This window comes from Staurois parvus, unplaced genomic scaffold (assembly GCF_062004578.1).
Source record: "Staurois parvus isolate SC_StPar_1 unplaced genomic scaffold, SC_StPar_1.0 ptg001302l, whole genome shotgun sequence".
Lineage (NCBI taxonomy): Eukaryota > Metazoa > Chordata > Amphibia > Anura > Ranidae > Staurois > Staurois parvus.
The window spans coordinates 9,741,333-9,765,076 of record NW_028319098.1 but is presented as its reverse complement, the minus strand read 5'-3'; the positions used below and the strand labels follow the sequence as shown (position 1 = coordinate 9,765,076).

General features: G+C 41.5%; 1 protein-coding gene across 1 annotated transcript; it reads right to left on the bottom strand.

Moving 5' to 3' along the window:
• Positions 1–436: 436 nt before the first annotated feature.
• Positions 437–21,774, bottom strand: ELOC (elongin C). Its single transcript, XM_089661027.1, has 4 exons — positions 21,662–21,774; positions 14,248–14,293; positions 4,783–4,926; positions 437–650 (listed from the first exon to the last, which is right to left on the bottom strand). The coding sequence occupies exons 2-4, from the start codon at positions 14,249–14,251 to the stop codon at positions 460–462; spliced, it is 339 nt and encodes a 112-aa protein (XP_089517153.1). The 5' UTR covers positions 14,252–14,293; positions 21,662–21,774; the 3' UTR covers positions 437–459.
• Between the last annotated feature and the right edge of the window lie 1,970 nt (positions 21,775–23,744).

Genomic DNA, 23,744 nt, shown 5'->3' with positions numbered 1-23,744 from the left:
TTCTGACAGAAAACAAGATTCAGAATTTTTGCTCTCCATAAATCACATTATATCCAGAAACCAGTGCTCTTGAAATACTGCAGCCACAAAAGAGGAACAGAAAGGAAATTTAAAGAAATGCAAAATTTTCAGAAGTAATTATACTATTTTCCCCTCAACTAACTCTGTCAAAAATATGATGGATCATGCCATAAAGTAAGATCTGAACCATAACGGTAACATCAAATTGTCATACTGGTTTATTAATATTACAGTGTGGGAAAAGAATATGTAAGACACGAAGCAAAGCGTTTCAGTGCACTTGCTTTGCTAAAGTAGAATGGAGATACTGTTACATACTGTACATCACTCAGAGAAGGATGCAAACATGCTACATGGAAAGAAAATACTAACTAAAGCTGAAGTTTTTAAATACAAAAGAAATCATTTAACATAGTAATTTCCCATAAGTTACTTTATTTAACAGTCTAGGAAGTTTGCAGCCATCAGGAGCTCCAGTGCAATCTCTGGTGCAATGGGGAATTCTGGGATTTCTGTAGAACTGTTCGTATAACGAACTTTATAAGTAAAATACATGCAGACTTTGGATAGAACATGAGAGGGGATCTCTCTGAAATTCACTTCATTGGTTTCATTTTCAGCAAACTGACCTGCATTTAAAAACAAAAAACGAAAGCAGTTAGGTTAGAGTTTAATTTCTATACTGACAAACCTCTCGACAAATGGGAACAGTGGGACCTAATGTGAGCCGGTCAGAAAAAAAATTATGGGAACGGACCATGTTCATAACTCACTTGTTTTTCAATTTCATAATGTGAAATTGTCATGCCTATGTCATTGTCTTCTTGTCAAGTGTATAGGGGGGATACAGATGCCCTAGAACATGTACATTTACACCTTTCACTGTCAATGTCCCATTTTTCATATACAAGGTAAAATGCACAGTATGGAGTTGATTTGCTAAAACTAGAGTGAAAAATCTGGTGCATCTGTGCATGGTAGCCAGCGTCTAAAAACTTCAGCTTGATCAATTAAGCTTTGACCAAAAAAAAATAAATAAAAACCTGGAAGCCAATTTCTATGCAGCTTCACCAGGTTTTGCATTCTCTAGTTATAGTAAATAAACCCATATGAGCCCGAAAGTTAACAGACAACCCCGAAAACTATTCCATTTCTAAACAGAATCTATTGGATAAAAATATAGCAGTCCTGATTTTGCACATCATACAATTTTTGTGCAAATGATTTTGAATTCTATTTTTTCACTTTAGAAAAAAAAATTACACAGAAATAACTTTAATGTTCAAAAGCAAGTTAATGTCCAAGTTTTCTATTAGGAAGGATGAGACCATGATGAGGTAAAAATTAAAACATATCTAGCCTTGTCAATTAGCAAAAATCTAAGATATCCAAAACTACAAATAAGCAATACATTAAAAAAGCCTTTACAGCTCTCTGTTTTAGAGTTAGGCTCCTTTCACATAGGGTGGGATCCACTTTGCTCAGCAGGGGATCTGTCTGCTAATTCCCTAATGAACAGACCAAGTGGATGACGGGTTAGTGTCTGCTCCATCTGTTCATACCTGACTACCCTCCGATCCACACAGACGGAGGGAAACAGATCCCCTTTTGTTTGCTTTTAGCGGATCGGACTGGAGGTAGACGGGTGTAAATGGACAAATGTCCATTTCCATCCGCCATTCCATAGAGGAGAATGGCAGGTCTTATTGGGGCCGCCTGAAAAACAAAAAAGCAGACCCAATCAGACTGATTGTGTGAAAGGAGCCTTAGAACTTAAAGCATATCTAAACCTAAAATAAAAATGCAATATATTACAGCTTACCAGTCCATAGATGAAGTGGCTACACTCCTGTTTCAGGGGGGTTTTTTTTCCACCCAGTAATCGTGTAAATAAACACACTTCTTGTCCTTTCGTGGCTACATTCACTTATCCACTGTACCCATAAAAGGCTACTATGGCCGTCACCCAGACTGGACTTCAAACATGTCTGCCTTTGTTCATCTCCATTACATGGAGAGTGATCAAATTAGTAGTTTACAAAACAGAGTTCAGCTCAAGAAGTCAGGACAATGCATTTCTGGGAAGATCAACTCATCTTTTCAGTTCTTGCTAAAAATTTTCTTATCCTGAAAAATTATAACGAATGCAGCCTTCAAATCCAAAGACTGGTAAGCTGCAACATATTACATTTTTGTTCTTGAGTTTATTTATTCTTCAAACTTTTGGAACCCTCCTATTGAATTATGTAAATCTATCAGGGTGTATGCAAATAATGCAAAGCCTTACTGCTCGGTTTATAACTCAGCATTCCTAAAACAGCCTGTACCACGCCAGTAGTCTGATGAGAAGAACCGCTACACTCAGACAGCAGTGGTCTGACAACCCCCCAGGAGGTTACAGCTAGAAGCAGCCATGTGACCCCCACCATAGCTGTGTTTAAGAGCCAGTAGTTATATGGAGTCCAAAGCAGTTAATGAGAGAAGTCTGACATAACTTTTATTATAATTTCACTATAATTGTGCCCACAGCAAAGAATGTCCAGGTTGTAAAACTCAGTGCTTTCATAATGAGCCCATACTTACAGTATTTAAGACGAAACTATAGGCAAAACTTTGTTTTTCCTACTTTGGATAGAGTAAGGGAGGGTTAAATCCCCTAGCAATTTTTTTTTCGCCATCTGTGTCCCATTGCAGAGATTTCCCTTCACTTTCTGTCCCATAGCCAAACAGGAAGTGAGAGGATATCCCTGCAAATTGAAGGAATTAAATGGGGACCCCCAGGTCACCAGAACTAGTGTTCCTACTTGAAGATTTCCCCTCTATTACTTTCCTGGGGACAACCCAAAATATGTGATTTTCTTTTACTTTCAAAAAGAACGGTAAACAGAACAAATAGAGAGGGTAAATAGGCCCGAATGATCAGCAAGGCATGAAGTACATATATTCCAAAAGATAAAATGATACGGAGGAAGGTGAGCTGGTGTTTCATCGGAATGTCAAAATAAAATTTCATAACTGTTTGTTCACATTTCAAGCCCCATGACTGCTGCCAATTCTTTTGGATTTTTTTACACCCGCACGCACGATATAAAAATCTACACACCCTGTTAAAATGTCAGGTTTCTGTGATGTAAAAAATTGTGATGGATAATTTCAGAACTTTTTCCACCTTTAATGTAACCTATAAACAACTCAGTTGAACAACAAACTGAAATCTTGCAGGTGGAGGGAAGTACAAATAAAAAAACTAAAATAATATGGTTGCATAAGTTAGATTGTACGCCCCTTGAGGGTTAGGGACCTTAGATTGTACGCCTCTTGAGGGTTAGGGACCTTAGATTGTACGCCCCTTGAGGGTTAGGGACCTTAGATTGTACGCCCTTTGAGGGTTAGGGACCTTAGATTGTACACCCCTTGAGGGTTAGGGACCTTAGATTGTACACCCCTTGAGGGTTAGGGACCTTAGATTGTACACCCCTTGAGGGTTAGGGACCTTAGATTGTACACCCCTTGAGGGTTAGGGACCTTAGATTGTACGCCCCTTGAGGGTTAGGGACCTTAGATTGTACGCCCCTTGAGGGTTAGGGACCTTAGATTGTACGCCCCTTGAGGGTTAGGGACGTTAGCTTGTACGCCCCTTGAGGGTTAGGGACGTTAGCTTGTACGCCCCTTGAGGGTTAGGGACCTTAGATTCTACACCCCTTGAGGGTTAGGGACCTTAGATTCTACACCCCCTGAGGGTTAGGGACCGATGTGAATGTACAATATATATGTAAGGCGCTGTGTAAATTGATGGCGCTACATAAGTACCTGAAATAAATAAAGTGTGCACACCCTTAAACGAATACTTTGTTGAAGCACCTTTTGATTTTATTCCAGCACTCAGTCTCTTTCTGGATATGAGTCTATCAGCATGGCACATCTTGACTTGGCAATATTTGCCTACTCTTCCTTGCAAAAACACTCCAAATCGGTCAGATTGCGAGGGAATTCCCTGTGCACAGCCCTCTTCAGATCACCCCACAGATTTTCGATCGGATTCAGGTCTGAACTCTGGCTGGGCCATGTCATGCTGAAAGATGAAGTTACTCTTCACAGAAACCTGATATTTTAATGGGGGGTATTATATCTATAAAGAAAGATATAATACCCATCCAACGGAATCTATAGCATCTGATAGTGGTGCACCGAAATAAATATTCTTGGACTGCTGAATCTGACAATTCATATATATAAAAAAATTGTATTATATTTGACTTTTTAATCAGGCTTAAAATGCATTGCAAACCAATCAAAAACGCACACGTGTTGCGCTTTGATGCTTTGTCGCTTTGTCCAGTTAAATGGTCTTATGGTTTGTTATGTCTTTCAGGGACTGCAGTGGTTTGTACATGAGTTCCCCAAGTCTGCACTATTACAAGGCCTACTATATAAGAAAGAAAGCCCTCCAATACTTGTGGGTGAAGACCTTGGAAATATACCCAGCAGGCAGCTTCATCCAAGAGATCCTGCACAGCTGCCAAATTTTGACTTGTGGTGTTGTCCATGCAGCCACTTCCCTAAGCTTCCAGCATGCAGCTCGGGGCAGATGTAGATGCCAAATCAAAAGGCAGCCTGCAACCAGCACATTCGCCAGCGCCCCTCTGAACAAGGCCTTGGAGTAATTATCTTCTTATTTGCAAACATTTATTGGAGCATTTCTATTAGAATCTTAAAAGAACACACTTCTTTTACAGTTTAAAAGATACCATTTACACATACCTGGACCACTCAACATGGCTTTTATTGTTCCAGATGTTAATGCATGTTCACGTTTCACAATAAATTCATGGCCGTCAGAGGAAATCAATTTAACATACATAGCGTCTGGCCCTTCACAGCCACCATATGTTTTCTCTTCACCATCTAGAACACCACAAGAAAAGAAAAGCTATTGGGTTGACAGGAACATAACAGGGTAACATAACACTTTCATGGGAAGTTTGCATGTGTATCCTTCCTATAGGTAGTATCGCTTGTAATGAGTACTGCTGATCTCTCCTAAAAGCGCTTGCTGATGAATCATTAGCATCATAATGTTGAGTCACTGACCCAAACAAGCACATACATCACTATTCCAGCTTCACACACTACCTGCCTATTCTAGGTCAAAGTAGTATGATCCTCTGGTCAGTATGACCACCAGAATTCTAGAATTAGAAGATTAGTAATGGCAACACCTGTATCTTTCCTAAGCAAAGGTTTTCTTTAAGGCAGTATTTAAAACATTGCTTTTGCCTCTGGTGAAAATAGTTACTGCTACTTCATGCTGCGCATTATTGCTGCTGCTGCCACCAAAGGATTCAACACCCCTGTTTGATTATTCCCCAGAAAAGAGAAAACAAGGAGGTAAGGTGCAGACTCTCCCAATGAAAATTCCAGTCTATTTCCCCCTTTTCTTTGCTGCTGCAGTTTATGCTGTAATAATATACTAACAATCCCAGCAGATCCAGTGTTGACCTCTTCTATCGCACAGCTGCCCTGCTACAGGTCCTGTCCTGCGTCGCCATCTTTCTTCTTTATGCCACGGGGAGCTGACTCTCTCCCTGGTTCGTGCAGTTGACCCCCAATGGCATGGGGCCAGATCTTGCACATGTGCAGGCAGAGATCTGGCACCATGCCTATTTACATATTGTTCCATGAATGGAGGTTAGTAATGTCTCCTGGGATACCATATCATATTTCATATTCCAGGAGGCATTACTTTCCAACACTCATAGAGCAATATGTAATTGGACATGGTGTCAGATCTCTGGCTGCACATTTGCCAAGTCTAAGAATGCCTCCTTGTACATGAAAGCAAAGCAGTGCCTTCTGCGATACGTGGCATGAGTGTCCCATGAGGCTAGTGAAATTTGAGGCAGGGGGTGGGTGTAGCAGCAAGAAGGTAAAAAAAACTGTAAATAAAAATTAAAAAAATGTTGGCTTTTTTTAAAAAGTGGAAAAGGAAAATTAGGCCCCATGTGCACAGGACACTTCTGAACGATGGAAACTGACTGCTGGAAAATGTAGGTTAAAAAAAGTCTGTTTATGTACGTTTGCGTTTAGAAGCGTTTTTTAAAGATAAGCACAGAAGAACCTCCCAAATGCCCAGAATGCACTGAAAAGTGGTAAATTATTAACGATTTCAGACTGTTTCAGAGAAATACAGAGAGTAGAAGCAGAGACAGAAGCATGTGTTGAGATTAGCTTAGGCAGGAGTTGCTCATTAACATTTCTTTTGTTTCCAAGGCTGGGAAAGGTGTCGGGTGGAGTGAGTCATTAAGGTCCCCTGGCAGGGGGTCTTCATGAGGAATTTGAGGTGTGAATGGTCATTAACATATCTTTTGTTTCCAAGGGTGGGAGAGGTCTGAGGTGTGAATTGGTCATTACAATGTGTGACAAGCTTGGTAGGAACATCTTGTGTTCAATGTTTTGTCCATCTGAGTACCTTGAAAACGCTTTGCATGCATTTTTCATGATGAAAAAAAGGTTCTGAGCAGCATCGGGAACTGGAAGAATAAAAAAAAAAGTTTCAGATGCAAACGCTTATAAACGCGATTTGCCACGTTTACAAGCTTTTTGTATTTGAAACTGATAAAATCGACTGCTGAACGCAAGTATTCTGCGTTCAAAAAAACAACTGTAAACTCAAATACCTGTAAATGAAGATGTGTACATGGACACATAGGAAAAACATTAGGATGAGTTCAGGGGCTGCTGAAAAAAACGCTGAACAGCTCCTAAACGTGAGTTTATCAGCTGCAGTGTACATGAGCCCTTAGAATACTGAAAAGCAGGGTGGATAAAAATCAATGATTTAAAAAAAAAAAAAAAAAAAAAAATCTGATTTTTTTAAATAAAATGCTTTTTGAGGAAAATATATTACCATCCAAAGGTTATTCCATCATGAAATAAAGATTAGTTTAATTATGTAGAATAAGGCTGTGTATGTTTAATTTTTTTGGTAAATAAATTCCATGAATCCATTCACAATGTCATGCTCTTCCAGAGGTTTTTGTAAGATTATTGGGCAGTTTCTCTGCCTACAAGATATTATCACAGATGCTTGGTTTACTTTTGCAGTTCTCAAAACTGAATTTGACTCAGCGGAGATCACATGCCTCTTCTTCACAGCAAAAATGTTATAACATGAACAGAGTTAAGAAAAAGACCTTAATCCTAACTTCTACAAACCTATGAATACAGAATCAGCCCCTTCAGTGCTAAGTTTCAAGAAGTTCAGTAAATAGAAACAATATTTTTCTGATTGTTTGGAGTGGAATAGATCTGCACAAGAAGAAAGTGAAACTAAGTGTGAGGAGGAAGGGGCTGACAGTCTAAGTTTCTTAAAATATATATATATTTTGTTTAGCCAAATTAGTTAACAAACATGGATGTTTAAGCAAATAACATATGCTGTAATGTTGTTGTTTCACTTGAATAAATCTATTTAAATTATTTATTGTTATTAAGGTAATGATTATTTTTCTCCTTCCTAAGTACAACAGAAAAGTTGTCCAAATATGAATGATTAACCTATTAAATAGGGGATAAAAAAACTAATCTGAAAAGTTGTTATTCTAAAAATCTTCATCTACTTGCATATTAAAGTTATACCAGCAAGAATTAGTCTTTATGTAGAAAACTAGGATTTAAATCAAGCCTTACTGACTAGTGATTTAAATTGTGATTTAAATCAGTTTTATTTAAATCAAATCCACCCTGCTGAAAAGTATCATTTTTGAGAGAGGGTCCACTTTAAATTCTACACTTGTCTCATGGTGGGAACAGTGCTGGTGAGGATGAATGTTTTTTAAGCTGAAACTACAGATTCCATGCTAATATGCCACTATGACACAAGAAAAAAAAAAAAAACTGAACAGCTGTCTGATATGGGAAATAACATAAAAAGGACAAAGATATTCCAGGCGAATACATAAAAAATAACCACAGAGGAGAGAGCTCAGTGTAGGCGTCACCAATCTGGTGGTGTTCACTATACTACACAGAACAAACAGAAGGAAGGGAAGTGGCTTGGAGTCTGCAGTGTTCTGGTCTCTTAAAAATAGCTATATGGTGTTGTGATGCCATACAGCAAGGTGAGGTTGGATGACAAGAGTATGTGCAGAATGTTATCTTTGTCTGGTGTTTTAAAAAAAGAAGAAGTAGGTCGCAGGAGTATATTTACATTTGTTCTCCTGTGAGCCAGAGTAAGCTTATAGCATGCTATTGCCCAATCTCAGCCATTCAAGGCTTTGGAAGGATCTAGACAATACTGTCACGATCCACTGCACTGCTTGACTGACAGTTGGCTCCACCTTTCAGCTAAGACCCAGAGCTTGCCATGCCCGCCCCCTCCCAAGCCCAGCACTCGAGTGCTGGAGGGGCACAGCTGAGAGCAGTGACTGAAAGTCACTACTCTCTGCTAAGGGCAGCCCGAAAAACTGATTGTTCAGCAGTCATGTGTTTGCTCACCTCTCAGTGTTAAGAGTCAGCGTGGGATGCTGTGACATGGAGGAGAGTATGGATGTTTGTTTTTTTCACAAGCCCATAGTTCTCCTTTAACTATGAAGGATGACATATAAATGTGACATTTCTATTTCGATAAATGCAAACAGCTGTCTATTATTAACTAAAGTGTTCTGCTTGATGCCCTCACCAGGCAATCTATTCACTGAGGGAGTTAAGTCTTATGTAGTCAGCTGTTGGAGCACACTAAGTAACTTGAGATGATCACAAGACTTAAAAGCTACATTTTTTTTTAAGTCACAACCAGCTCAAGCCAACAATTGGTTAATGTATAAAAAGCTTACCAACAAACAGAATTTCTTGCTGGTCTCAGAAATCATTAGCCACTTCAGCCCCGAGCCATTTCTGGCACTTTTTGTTTACATTATAAAATCAGTATTCTTTGATAGAAAATTTCTTAGAACTCCAAAACACTATTTATATTTTTTTAAGCAGAGGCTGTAGAGAAGAAATAGTTTTTTGTTTTTTTTTGTTTTTAAATGTCATGCGGTATTTGCACAGCAATTTTTCAAACGCAATTTTTGTGAAAAACTTTTTTTTTAATTTTTTTGCATACAAAAAATAAAAATAAATACATAACCCAATTCTTTTTGTAAAATATAAAAAGATGGAGATACGCCGTGTAAATATATAGCAAACATGTCATGCTTTAAAATTGTGCGTTCCCGTTCAATGGTGACAAATGACATAAATTTTACTATTCATAGGCAACGCTTTAAAAGCCATTATAGGTTACCACTTTAGATTTACAGAGATGGTCTAGTGCTACCATTACTGCCCATGATCTGATGATCGCGGCAATACCTCATGTGTGGGACGATCAATGTTTGCGTGCAGGATCAACATATGAGTTCGCTTTTGCACGCAAGCATGAGGGGGCAGGGCACTTTTTTTTCTTTTTTTTTTTTTACACTGTCACTTTCATTTTTTTTTGTAATCACTTTTATTGTGAGAACAGCAATAGATACGTGACAGGGGTTTTTATTTTTAGGGATTTGGGGTCTATTAGACCCCAAATTCCTGCTCTGTACTTGAAGGTATTCAAAACACCAAGACCAATGCTTTCAGATTTTTAAAAATGACGCTGAAAGTTTCTGAGTAGACCAGAAGTGATGTCCGGCTGTCCAGCCAGCCAGCTGACTCACTGGTTGGTCGCTTGGGACTCCCAGTGGGACGGGAGATTCTGAGAGAGCGGTTTTTGCTTTTTATTTTTAATAAATTGCAAAGATTTCAAAACGAACTTCTTTCACATTGTCATTATGGGGTATTGTTTGTAGAATGTTAAGGAAAATAACGAATTTAATTCATTTTTGAATAAGGCTGTAACATAACAAAATGTGGCAAAAGTTCAGCAATGTGAATACTTTCTGGATGCACTGTATGAGCATCAGGAATAGTCATTATTGCACAGAAATTGTACGATCTGTTGTATAGTCTGTAAGGGTCACCATGCATGTTACAACCTGTCCATACAATCAACTTTAGATCTAACAAACTGTGTACAAGGAGGCTTTTGCACTATATAGTTGTTGGTAGATCTAAAGAGGATTGTATAATCAGATTGTACTGCCTGTGGTGAGCTTAAATCGTAGCATGGATTTTTCCCTTTTTCATAGAGTATGGCAATTTGTAAGAAATTGTTACTGGAGGAAATAATTGGGAATAATGGAGACTTGCTGGCAGATTTGGGGCATGCTGCCACATGGCTAAATTGAGGGACATTTGTTCGTGTCTCTGTTAGTATGTATAACAACCATGGGGGAATATATGATCCAGTAAGAGTCAATGCAATACTTACATACATCACAGTCCTGTAGAAGCATATCTGTTCTGCCAAACACATAGACCTTTACTGCGCGTATATAAATTAAGTGGCCAGTGGTATAAATTATTAATTGGTTCAATTAAATCAATATTAGCCTCCATAGTAACTGTAACATGTTCACCTTCTTATCACAAAGGATTTTTTTAATGATGATTTTAGGATACATTTATTAATTTTTTGTTTTAATTTTTTTTGGCGTTTAGGACATTTCAGTAATCTTTGTTACACGTGCTGAAAACAAAATCCCAGATACACATTTTTTGGTTTTACTGATGAAATATGTAGCATGCCAATTGGGACCTTTCCTTATCAAAATTAATTTCAGCTTTACTGCTTTGTACATCACTGAACAAGAAGAATGCGGTCAGTGAAATCACAACCCCATGTAACAAAGGGGCAGGGATGCTGGTAACATCATTGACCTAATATGGCCACATGGCCTTAGCTCATCACTAGTCAGCCCATGTGATTCTCCCAGCACAGTTTTCCTTTAAGCGGTCACTACATTTGGCACGTGCCAAACCAATGTCTTTGGAGTCAGTCTGAAAAATGTGGCAGGACCACAAGCCATGGAGATGTGAATGAGGATGGGCAGATTCCCCACCCCAATCACTCTTGCATACCAGTTTTTATTGTTTTAAATAAACTTTGCAGTTGATTAACTGATGATCTCACAAAAAACAGTGGGCCTCGTTTCTAAAAGTGACTAAAAGAAAAAGCCCACAGAAACCAGGTTTTAATTTTTATGATCCCACAGCAATACATTTATGATTTCGGCACAGGGCAGACTTCATCAAAACCGGAGGAGACAGAATGTGGAGCAAATCTCCATGGCAAACAATCAGCTTCTATCTTCAGCATTTTCCGTTAAGCCTTGAAAATGAAAGATAGAAGCTGGTTTCCAAGCAGAACTGCTCCAGATTCTGTCAAAGATTTGATAAATCCCCTCACTTGGGAATATATGATTGGCGTGAATGGGCAAATGTTTTTGCAACTTCTATTATACATACCACCAAACGTCTTCATATACAACTTTAGTACACGTTTGACAAGATTTTAAGAAACCAGAGCAGGCATAACCACGATTCCATTTGTACTCACATCTGCAGTTACAAATCTCTGAAAATTAACAGCAGACTACACTGCTTGTGTACTATAGGGTGCCATCGCAGTCGGTGGCTGCCCTGGAATACATTAGAAGCCAACATAGCAGAGTGATGGCAGAAAAAGAACAAGGCAGAAAAAGAACAAGAAACCCTGGTCCCACACCACTCCTCTCATTTCCTGTTTTCCCATGAGAAAAGGAAGGCAGAATAGCCATAGGCTTCTGCTGCTGTCAGATTCAACTCCTGTTAGGAAGCAGCAGCAACGTGACTTACCAGTGCTGTGCGTGTCTATAGACGCACACAGCAATGCTTAGGACCCATCGAAACATACACACACAGCTGACTCCTTAGCATCCAGCATGTTACAGAAGACACCCAGGGAGGAGCTGACAGCACCGTCAAGGATTGCCAGAAGAGGAGGTAAGTTACCTTTCTGTGAAATATTATTGCACAGAACAAGCAAGTATAACCTCTTTTTTTCAATTTTTTTACTGCCTTTAGTTTCACGTTTGAGTATAGATCACTTTAATATCTTGAGTATAGATCTGTTTGTCCCAAGCATGTTTAAATTCACTTACTGTTGACTGACTCACCACCTCTGCTGAAGTCTGTTCCAGGCATCAACCACTCAGTAAAGTAATACACTCAAAAGATTAGTATGCACATTCCTTCTGCTAATTTGAGGTCCCTGTGCTCTTCATCTTGACTTCAAACTGAAAATATTGCCCTCCTGAACCTTATTCACCCCTTTCATGTATTTCAAATTGTCAGTCCGGACCCCCTTTCCCCCAGACCTACATATTAGGGTCCTGCACTCTCTCCTGATATACAGGTGAAACTCAAAAAAATTGAATATCGTGCAAAAGTTCATTTATTTCAGTAATGCAACTTAAAAAGTGAAACTAATATATGAGATAGACTCATTACATGCAAAGCGAGATAGTTCAAGCTGTGATTTGCCATAATTGTGATGATTATGGCTTACAGCTCATGAAAACCCCAAATCCACAATCTCAGAAAATGAGAATATTACATGCAATAAATAAAACAAGGATTGTACATAGAACAATATCGGACCTCTGAAAAGTATAAGCATGCATATGTACTCAGTACTTGGTTTGGGCCCCTTTTGCAGCAATTACTACCTCAATGCGGCATGGCATGGAAACTATCAGCCTGTGGCACTGCTGAGGTGTTATGGAAGACCAGGATGCTTCAATAGCGGCCTTCAGCTCTTCTGCATTGTTTGGTCTCATGTCTCTCATCTTTCTCTTGGCAATGCCCCATAGATTCTCTATGGGGTTCAGGTTTTGGTGCTTTTGGCAGTTTGGACAGGTGCCAAGTCCTGCTGGAAAATGAAGTCAGCATCCCCATAAAGCTCGTCTGCAGAAGGAAGCATGAAGTGCTTCAAAATCTCCTGGTAGACGGCTGCGTTGACCTTGGACTTAATGAAGCACAGTAGACCAACACCAGCAGATGACATGGCTCCCCAAATCAACACAGACTGTGGAAACTTCAAACTGGATTTCAAGAATCTTGCAGTGTATGCCTCTCCATTCTTCCTCCATACTCTGGGTCCTTGGTTTCCAAATGAGATGCAAAAGTTGCTCTCATCAGAAAAGAAGACTTTGGACCACTGAGCAACAGACCAGGTCTGTTTTTCTTTAGCCCAGGTAAGACGCTTCTGACATTGTTTGTTGTTCAGGAGCGGCTTGATAAGAGGAATACGACATTTGAAGCCCATGTCCAGGATCCATCTGTGTGTGGTGGCTCTTGATGCACTGACTCCAGCCTCAGTCCACTCCTTGTGAAACTCCCCAAAACTTTTGAATGGCCTTTTCCTGACAATCCTCTCCAGGCTGCGGTCATCCCTGCTGCTTGTGCACCTTTTTCTTCCACACAACTTTCTATTAATGTGCTTTGATACAGCACTTTGGGAACATTCAACTTCTTTTGCAATTACCTTTTGAGGCTTTCCCTCCTTATGGAGGGTGTCAATGATGGTTTTCTGCACAACTGTCAGGTCAGCAGTCTTTCCCATGATTGTGAATCCTAGTGAACCAGACTGAGAGACCATTTAAAGGCTCAGAAACCCTTTGCAGGTGTTATGGCTTAATTAGCTGATTAGAGTGGGACACTTTGAGCCTAGAATATTGCACCTTTTCACAATATTCTAATTTTCTGAGATTGTGGATTTGGGGATTTCATGAGCTGTAAGCCATAATCATCACAATTATGATAAATCACGGCTTGAAGTATCTTGCTTTGTATGTAATGAGTCTCTCTCATATATTAGTTTCACCTTTTAAGTTGCATTACTGAAATAAATTAACTTTTGCACGATATTCTACATTTTCGAGTTTCACCTGTATTTATACCACAGACCTCTTATTTTGTTCTTGTATCTGGAATCATTCTTAAAATTATTTTTTTTGGTAAGTGATGTCTCCAGAACTGGACACATCATTTCTAATTCTAGAATCTTGTGATGCGAAATCTAGTTTCAAGCCCTTCAAAATGTCCATTAGTCAACAGCTGAGCTACAGAAAAACATCACTAAATCACAAGACCTTTCACTGACTATTTATTTTTTTCAAGCAATAAAACCACAGTGATTTTGTAGCTTTCATAAATGAAATGTGGGACTTTTCCCTTAAAGCATTTATACTGCTAAATTTAAATGATAAATTTTCACTTCGCTTGAGACTCAAGCAATATAAAACAAAGAAAAACGTTTTTACATACCCATCCTAATTAGATGATTATTCGGCAGGAGACTGAATACAATTGTCTACAAAATAAAAAGTAACCCTATAAGAATACAGTTGCTTTGTTATCACATATTAAAACAAACAATTATGCAATCACAATATCCACACCCACCACTAGAGGCTATGTGGGTCAAAAACAAAAGAACAAAACAGTAAAAAGTAAACCTGAATGAAAAAAAGTTACTTTTTTTTTTTGTTTTATAGGAAACACCTAGAAATATAAGGGGGCACTCTTTAAGTCTGGAGGAAAAGAAATTTAATCTCCAAATACAGAAAGGTTTCTTCACAGTGAGAGCTGTGAAAATGTGGAATATACTCCCTCAAGAGTTGGTTCTGGCCAGCTCAGTGGATTGCTTTAAAAAAGGTCTGGATTCTTTCTTGGATACACAGAATATAACTGGATGCTAACATTTATAGGTAAAGTTGATCCAGGGAATATCCGATTGCCTCTCCGGGGATCAGGAAGGAATTTTTTCCCTGCAGGAGCAAATTGGATCATGCTTTGCTGTTTTTTTTTGCCTTCGTCTGGATCAACTGTGGGTACAGGATTATAACGTTTTTTTTTTTAATGGTTGAACTGGATGGACTTTTGTCTTTTTTCAGCCAGACTAACTATGTAACTATATTAATTGTGCTTACGCAGTACCCAGAAAAATATATATTTTGTCTGGAATTTCTCTTAAAATATAGCAGTGTGCTTCTTGATATGTAAGCGTGCCTAGGCACATCTGTGCTGTAGTGCGAGATTTAAAAGAAAAGTGTGCAATTTAAAAAAAAAAAAAAAACAAGAAAGAAAAAAAAACAAAACACACATTATACTCATCTAGGTGGATGCTGCATCTGTTCCCCACCAGCTCTGCACAGAGAACTGAGTGGTCAAACACCAATGGACCCTCATTTCTGCCCTCCGTTCTGAGCAGAGAGCCATGACTGTCAGTCACAGCTCTCTGCTTTGCCCCTCCAGCACTCACCAAAGCGCTGAGCTGTGCAGGGGGCAGGTGGGGCTGGCTCAGGCTCTCAGCAGATTGCTGACAGGCTGAGCTAGGTTCAGGTCCAGGCTTCTGGGTGGATCTTGACCATATGGATGGGATGTTTTCAGAGCCTAGACTGGCTCTATGACATCAGTCGACAGCAGGCTTCGGCCCGCTGTTGGCTGAAAACGGGTCACAGGAGTGCAGAGAAAACTGCACTCCTGTGGTCCATAGAAAAATTACAGGCAAAAGAGCTTTGGCTGTACTACTCCTTTAAGGTACTAGTCTCAGGAGTTTTGGAAGTTTCACTACAGTGCTTACTGGAGGCTGACATGAGGAAGCAAAACCCTGCCTCTACCAAGATGGCCACCTCCACAGAGTAACACAATGCAGGACAAGACATGGTGGGGTTTATTTACTAAAGCTGGAGAGTGCAAAATCAGACTCACTTCTGCATAGAAACAATCAGCTTCCAGGTTTCATTGCCAAAGCTTCATTGAACAAGCTGAGGTTAGAAGCTGATTGGTTTCTATACAGAAGGGAGTCTGATTTTGGACTCTCCAGCTTTAGTAAATAAACCCCGGTAAGTCAGTTATGAAGGAATAACTATATGCAGGCAGCCCACAAGCAATACTGGTGAAAAGTCCTTTTGCCCCTGCCTGGCTTTGAGTACAGCTTTCAGAGTTCAGTTCCTCATAAATGAGAAGTGTGGCCAAAACTTTGTTGGCCATACTTCTCTTCTGGGTCACAGTATTGCACTTATTTTTTCTCTCTTGTGACTCAGACCCAGCTGACAGCAGGCTAGAACTCAATGTCGGTCGACGTCTAAGAGCTCCAGGCTCTAGAAGGATCCTATTTCCATATTGACGGGATCCACCCAGCTGCCGGATTGACAGCAGGTTCCGCTTCAGCACGCGGCCCGAGAGACAAAGCCAGCTGCACTTGCCCCCTCTTCTACTCGGTGCTCCAGTGAGCGCTGGACAGGCATAACAGAGAGCGGTGACTGACAGTCACTACTCTCCACTTTGAGAAAACGGACAGCTAAGCAATCGATCACTCAGTTCCTGGTCTTACAGCCAGCTGGGGACAACTGCAGCATCGAGGCAAGCAAGAATGTTTGTTTTATTAACACAATATATTTCCTTTACAAGGTCCTCATACAGTATACTCTCTGGGCCCCCTCCCCCTATTACTAGGTGCCAAATCTATCTGTTAGATGTACCTTACCCCCTTGCCTTCTGATTCGCTAGGCGTGATGTCACTGTCCTTATGGAGGATTCCTTGAGAATGAAGCACAGGAGAAATCTCCTGAGAAGACACTCCAGTCTCTTGGAAGAGCATCTTCCCACGTGATTTCAGCTGTTCTGTATTCCCCAGGATCTACTTGGAAGGGGTGTGGCTCCTCACCCTCGTTGGCATCCTCATGTACAATGCAGAACTATTGGTCTTGCATTGTACTTGATGTGACCATGGCTGGAGCGCCTCAGAGTAGTGGCTTCGGGGAGACTAGTTGCTCATATAGAAGGAGCATGCTGGAGAGAGGCATAGTCCTCATTCCTCAAACTTACCAAGCATTTAACCCTTACAGTGTGGGTGCCTCCATTGCAAGGGTTATTTGTTTCCTGCCTGCAGTGGGACTTTGATGGGAACCTGTTATGAGACAATGCTGAAGGCTGTCATTATTGACCTTCTTTTAAAAATGCTAGCTCCCTGGTTGTTTCTGGCTTCAGAAATTTCTTTATAACTGACCTGGAACAAGTGTGCAGTCAAGCAGATTCCAAAATCTGGACTTGCTCCAGTTCAGTGACTCAAAGTTCAAACTTATTATATCAGCACCACAGTCAGGAATGTTTCCATTTTCAATTGACAGCAAAGGGAATTGACAGGCAGCTGCCTCACTGGCACAGCTTAAGGAAGGGTTCTGTGTAAGTCAATGCCTTAGCATATCACAGAGCTGAAAGGTGGAAATGGCAAAAAAGAGTGAAATCTAGGACACCCCACTTAAAGGGAGAGAAATATTTTGGAAAAGTCAGTTGTCTTTTGGGGATTTGTAGTGTGCATAGAGCAGTGAGCATGACTGCAAATAACGTGCACTACTCAGGAAGTGAGGAAGAAAAAGGAGAGGTTCAGGAGCTCACAGACAATGTTAAAAGGAGGCAGAAAAACACAGTAGGAATATTTCATGCAAAACAGGCTACAGGGCTGTTAAGTAGTTGAGATTACAGATATAGTTTAGTGTCACTTTAAGGAGACATCTTGGTCTGACTGCCATTAGGTATCGGGATGAAATCCTTGAACCCATTGTCAGACCCTACACTGGTGCAGTGGGTCCTGGGTTCCTCCTGGTACACGACAATGTCCAGCCTCATGTGGCGAGAGTATGCAGGCAGTTCCTGGAGGATGAAGGAATTGATATCATTGAATGGCCCCTACGCTCGCCTGACCTAAATCCAATAGATATCATGTTTTAGTCCATCCAACAACACCATGTTGCACCTCAGACTGTCCAGGAGCTCAGTGATGCCCTGGTCCAGATCTGGGAGGAAACACCCCAGGACACCATCCGTCATCTCATTAGGAGCATGCTCTGACACTGTCAGGCATGCATACAAGCACATGGGCATGTGCTTCGTAAGCATTGGTGGCAGCATCCATGGCAGCAACGCCCGTCTATGGCCAGCCTTATGCTGACCACACATGCTTTGATTTTTTTTTTTATTTAATGTGTGTGTGATTTGATCAAAATGATAGAATTGGCAAACAATTAAATAGCCATAATTTCCCTTCGAATTGATTTAGGGCCAATTTAGAATGGATTCAATCAAACTTAGTAGATTGGACGGGGATGAACACTCCCTGTTTGCATCAACTGGCAACACTGATATTCAGTGAGGCAAAAAAGTATTTAGTCAGCCACCAAATGTGCAAGTTCTCCCACTTAAAAAGAGAGAGGCCTGTAATTGGCATCATAGGTAGACCTCAACTATGAGAGACAAAATGAGAAAAAAAATCCAGACAATCACATTGGCTGATTTGGAAAGAATTTATTTGCAAATTATGGTGGAAAATAAGTATTTGGTCACCTACAAACAAGCAAGATTTCTGGCTCTCACAGACCTGTACCTTCTTCTTTAAGAGGCTCATCTGTCCTGCACTCATTACCTGTATCAATGGCACCTGTCTGAACTTGTTATCAGTATAAAAGACACCTGTCCACAACCTCAAACAGTCACACTCCAAACTCCACTATGGTGAAGACCAAAGAGCTGTCGAAGGACACCAGAAACTAAATTGTAGACCTGCACCAGGCTGGGAAGACTGAATCTGCAATAGGCAAGCAGCTTGGTGTGAACAAATCAACTGTGGGAGCAATAATTAGAAAATGGAAGACATACAAGACCACTGATAATCTCCCTCGATCTGGGGCTCCACGCAAGATCTCACCCCATGGGGTCAAAATGATCACAAGAACGGTGAGCAAAAATCCCAGGACCACACGGGGGGACCTAGTGAATGACCTGCAGAGAGCTGGGACCAACGTAACAAAGGCTACCATCAGTAACACACTACGCTGCCAGGGACTCAGATCCTGCAGTGCCAGATGTGTCCCCCTGCTTAAGCCAGTACATGTCTGGGCCCGTCTGAAGTTTGCTAGAGAGCATTTGGATGATCCAGAAGAGGATTGGGAGAATGTCATATGGTCAGATTAAACCAAAATAGAACTGTTTGGTAGAAACACAACTCGTCGTGTTTGGAGGAGAGAGAATGCTGAGTTGCATCCAAAGAACACCATACCTACTGTGAAGCATGGGGGTGGCAACATCATGCTTTGGGGCTGTTTCTCCACAAAGGAACCAGGACGACTGATCCATGTACAGGACAGAATGAATGGGGCCATGTATTGTGAGATTTTCAGTGCAAACCTCCTTCCATCAGCAAGGGCATTGAAGATGACACGTGGCTGGGTCTTCCAACATGACAATGATCCCAAACATACCGCCCGGGAAACGAAGGAGTGGCTTCGTAAGAAGCATTTCAAGGTCCTGGAGTGGCCTAGCAAGTCTCCAGATCTCAACCCCATATAAAACCTTTGGAGGGAGTCGAAAGTCCGTGTTGCCCAGCGACAGCCCCAAAACATCACTGCTCTAGAGGAGATCTGCAATGGGCCAACATACCAGCAACAGTGTGTGCCAACCTTGTGAAGACTTACAGGAAACGTTTGACCTCTGTCATTGCCAACAAAGGATATATAACAAAGTATTGAGATGAACTTTTCATATTGACCAAATACTTATTTTCCACCATAATTTTCAAATAAGTTCTTTCCAAATCAGCCAATGTGATTGTCTGGATTTTTTTCTCATTTTGTCTCTCATAGTTGAGGTCTACCTATGATGCCAATTACAGGCCTCTCTCATCTTTTTAAGTGGGAGAACTTGCACAATTGGTGGCTGACTAAATACTTTTTTGCCCCACTGTACATTGTATCTCAATTGATCTGATTAGGAGGTTAGATGGTGGCAACCATGGAGATGTGAGGTTACATGGTATCTTAAAGCAGAACTTCACTCTAAAGAGGAAGTTTCTGCTTTATGTCACCCCCCCCACTTTATTTATTACAGGTACTTATAAAGCACCATCAAATTATGCAGCGCTTTACATATGTATATATATATATATATATATTGTACATCCACATCAGTCCCTAACCCTCAAGGAGCTTACAATCTCAAGTCCCTTACTTACATTCATACACATATTTGGGCCAATTTAGACAGGAGCCAATTACAATACCAGCATGTCTTTGGAGTGTGGGAGGAAGCCGGAGTACCTGGAGGAAACCCACACAGGCACAGGGAGAACATGCAAACTTCAGGCAGGTGGTGCTGTGGTTGGTATTAGACCCTAGGGCTGCTAGGTGGAAGTGCTAGCCACAGTGTTGTAGAACTTTATTTTTTGGGAGAGAGTACCTAGTTTCCTCAAGTACTCGCTCCCACTTTCACTGGAATCTCCTAGACAATCCACCACCAGTTCTCTTCTCCCACTTGAAACCTCTTGGGACACATCACAGGTCCCAGGAGGCTGCAGGGCTATTCACAGAGCACACTGCAGCTCACGCATGTGAGTCGGGAGTTGACTGTGAAGCCACAAGGCGTCAGGCAGCTTCCCACACTTAACATGCCGGGGACACAAAGAACGGCGAAGAACCAGCCTGGGTGAGGATAATGCTGGATCCTTGGAAATGTAAATGTCCTTTTCTTGAAGAAGAGTTCCAGGATTTTTTTTTTCCATACTGCATGGGCTAACTGCTCGTTTTTGTCTAGGGGTGATAAGAGCAGATATACTTACCTAATCCGCCGATCCTCCATGCGCAAGAGCTGTCCCTGCCACTCCTGCAACCCCCCCTCCCCCAAATGCTAGCAGTCTTTTACATGGGGTGTCTAGGGGTGCTAAGAGCGAAGATATACTTACCTAATCCACCGATCCTCCATGCACAAGAGCTGTCCCTGCCACTCCTGCAACCCCCCCTCCCCCAAATGCTAGCAGTCTTTTACATGGGGTGTCTAGGGGTGCTAAGAGCAGAGATATACTTACCTAATCCACCGATCCTCCATGCACAAGAGCTGTCCCTGCCACTCCTGCAACCCCCCCTCCCCCAAATGCTAGCAGTCTTTTACATGGACTGTCCCTGAGGTCGGCACGCCCATAGACTGGCTCTGGACATGAGAATGGCAGAAACCGTTCAGCAGTGGACAGGGGGGAGTGCGATTCTCCAGAGGATTGAAGAATGGGATAAGTACAGCCTTTCTGTATGCCCCTAGACAAAACAAGCAGTTACCAATACAGTGCAGGCTCAGTCCCACTGCATGGAGCTCTGCTTTCAAAGTCAGCAGCTATAGTATTTGTAACTGACAACTTTTATTTATTTTTTTAAACCTGATTGAAGAAGCTCAACTATTGATTGATATCCACCTTCAGGAGAGTTTGATCGAGCAAATGGGTTGTTGCCCATAGATCTATTATTCCCACCAGAAGAGATCGATCATTTATGGAAATGTGTTACAATCAACTTTATGTCATACGAGGACCTACCGACACTATCCAATCAGGCAGACCAACGTATTACCTATTGGCAGGTCTGATGGAGATTGCAATGTGTGTGATGAGCTTTACAAGGGGGTTTTGTTCCAGCAATCTAACCATACATAACAAAACACGACCTTACAATCCTGACAATGACACAATGGAAGGCCAAATAATAGAGTATAACCCCCACAACGAGAGCACAGCATGGGGGCTTCCCATGTAGTCGGCCCCCTCCATGTGTGCACACTAAGCCCCCCATTATATGTGTACAAACCGCCCCCATATGTCCCCCTCCCCCATTATATGTATACAGGACACCGATTTCCTCACCCGGCCGCACGACCCGCTCTTCCTCCAGCGGCCCGATCGCTCCCCTTAGCGACAGCTGCAACAATCACTTCCGGAAGGTCACGCCTAGCAGCAAAGTGGAACTGACGTTCTATCGGGGCGCCGTTCCCTAGCTGCGAGTTGAGATTTCCGGGCGCCGCCATTTTGGTGGAGACAGGGGAGACCTAAGGCTCTGCCTGAACTCGGAGTTCCCAAGATACTAATCTGCAGATCCCCTCTATTCCTCGTCTCACACACTGGATCATTTTCTGTATTCAATAGTGTTACTTCAGCTGCGATTATTCATTTTTGGTTCTGTGACTGAACAAACAATCACTAATGTGTTCACTAATTTATTTTGTGTATTTATTGGATGAGCTTTATTGTTTTAGAGTAATCTTCAATGTACTGAAGGTTCTGTAGATTTCATTAATATGTGATGATGCCATGAATTATTGCAGCATTTCCTTTTACAGAGTGACAACGCTCCTTCCCTATGTCACGGTTGTGTTTCTTTGTTGTCACCCTGTTACAGAGGCCATAGTGGCTATTTCGGTACATGTAAAACAGGCCTCTGTTGGTATAAGTAGACTACCTGCCTGGAGTTTGCATGTTCTACCTGTGTCTGAGTGGGTTTCCTTCGGGTACTCTGGTTTCCTCCCACACTCCAAAGAGTGGCTCCTGTATAAATTGGCCCTTGTATGCAAGGGTGTCACATGCCTAATTTAGTGAGCCCTTGTAGATCGCCAACTCGGGGTTCCCCAGGGCGCAGAGTCTAAGCCCCAGCCTGCTTCTTCACCAGAGCCCCTGATGGTGGGGATGGACTTGCAGCAAGCTAGAACCAGGTTGCGGCCCCCAGCTGAGGATGCGGAGACCGCTCGCGTGAGCAGAGTACAATGGCAGGAGACAACAGGAAATCCAATAGACAAGCCGAGGTCAGGATGGGTGGAAAACAAGCACAGTCAGTGGACGAAGCCGGGGTCGGTACACGGGTAGTCAGATATAGGAATAGCAACAAACAGGCGCTCCAAGAAATAAGTAGTTGCTCAGGCAAAGTGGGCTAGACTGAGCATGTCTTATATAGACAAGCAAACTAGGAGGCGGACAAGGAAGTGATAGAAGGGAAGAAAATAAAACCCAGAGAATAGCAGGCAACACCCATAGGTGAGCACAGACCTTAGATTGTAAGCTCCTTGAGGGCACAGTGGATAAGTGGTTAGCACTACTACCTAGCAGCACTCCAGGCACTACCTGCCTGGAATTTGCATGTTCTCCCTGTGCCTATGTGGGTGTCCTCTGGGCATTCCTAAAACATGCTGGTAGGGTAATTGGCTCCTCTCTAAATTGGCCCTGGTATATGAGTTGGGGACCTTAGATTGAAACAATGGAGTACTGTCCGTGATACTTATTTTATCTGCACGAACAATTTTCAAGAAAAGCTTTTGGGGTATGTCCCCTTCTTCAAGGTCCAAGCCGTATGACTTCACAAAGCTTTAGCAGAATGTTGAAAAAAAAAAACAATCTCTGAGGGGGAAAAACAAACAAATGTAAACAGCAATGGTAATAAAATTAGGATAGGTAGTGAGAGAAGACAGATGGAAAGATATAAAGTGTTACACACTCAAAAGAGACCGTCAATATCCCAGCAACATTCAGCTGCACCTCCAGTAGTGTTGTGTATTTTATCCAATGCAAAAAATGTAGCAAAGGACCTTAAGTTGGAAAAACAGGACAGAAGTTGTGCACAAGGATAAATTTGCACAGACATACCATCAAGGAACATAAAGAAGGTGAGTTCTGCACACCAGTGGGACACCATTTCTCACTATGGAAGATCTGAACGTCTTAGTTTTAAGGCCTCATGCACACTGGACGTTATAAAAACACCAGTAGCGTTAGCTGTAGAATGCTGCAATAAAAATGTGATTTTCTTTGCGTTCTTTTATCTTTTTTGCATTCGCTTTTTTTAGCGTTTTTTTTTTTGTTTTTCACCGTTTGCATTTTTTAGCAAATTTATACGCCCACAAAATCTTCAGGCTCAAAAATGCTTATAAATGCTGGGTAATTTTTTAGCATTTTTCAGCTT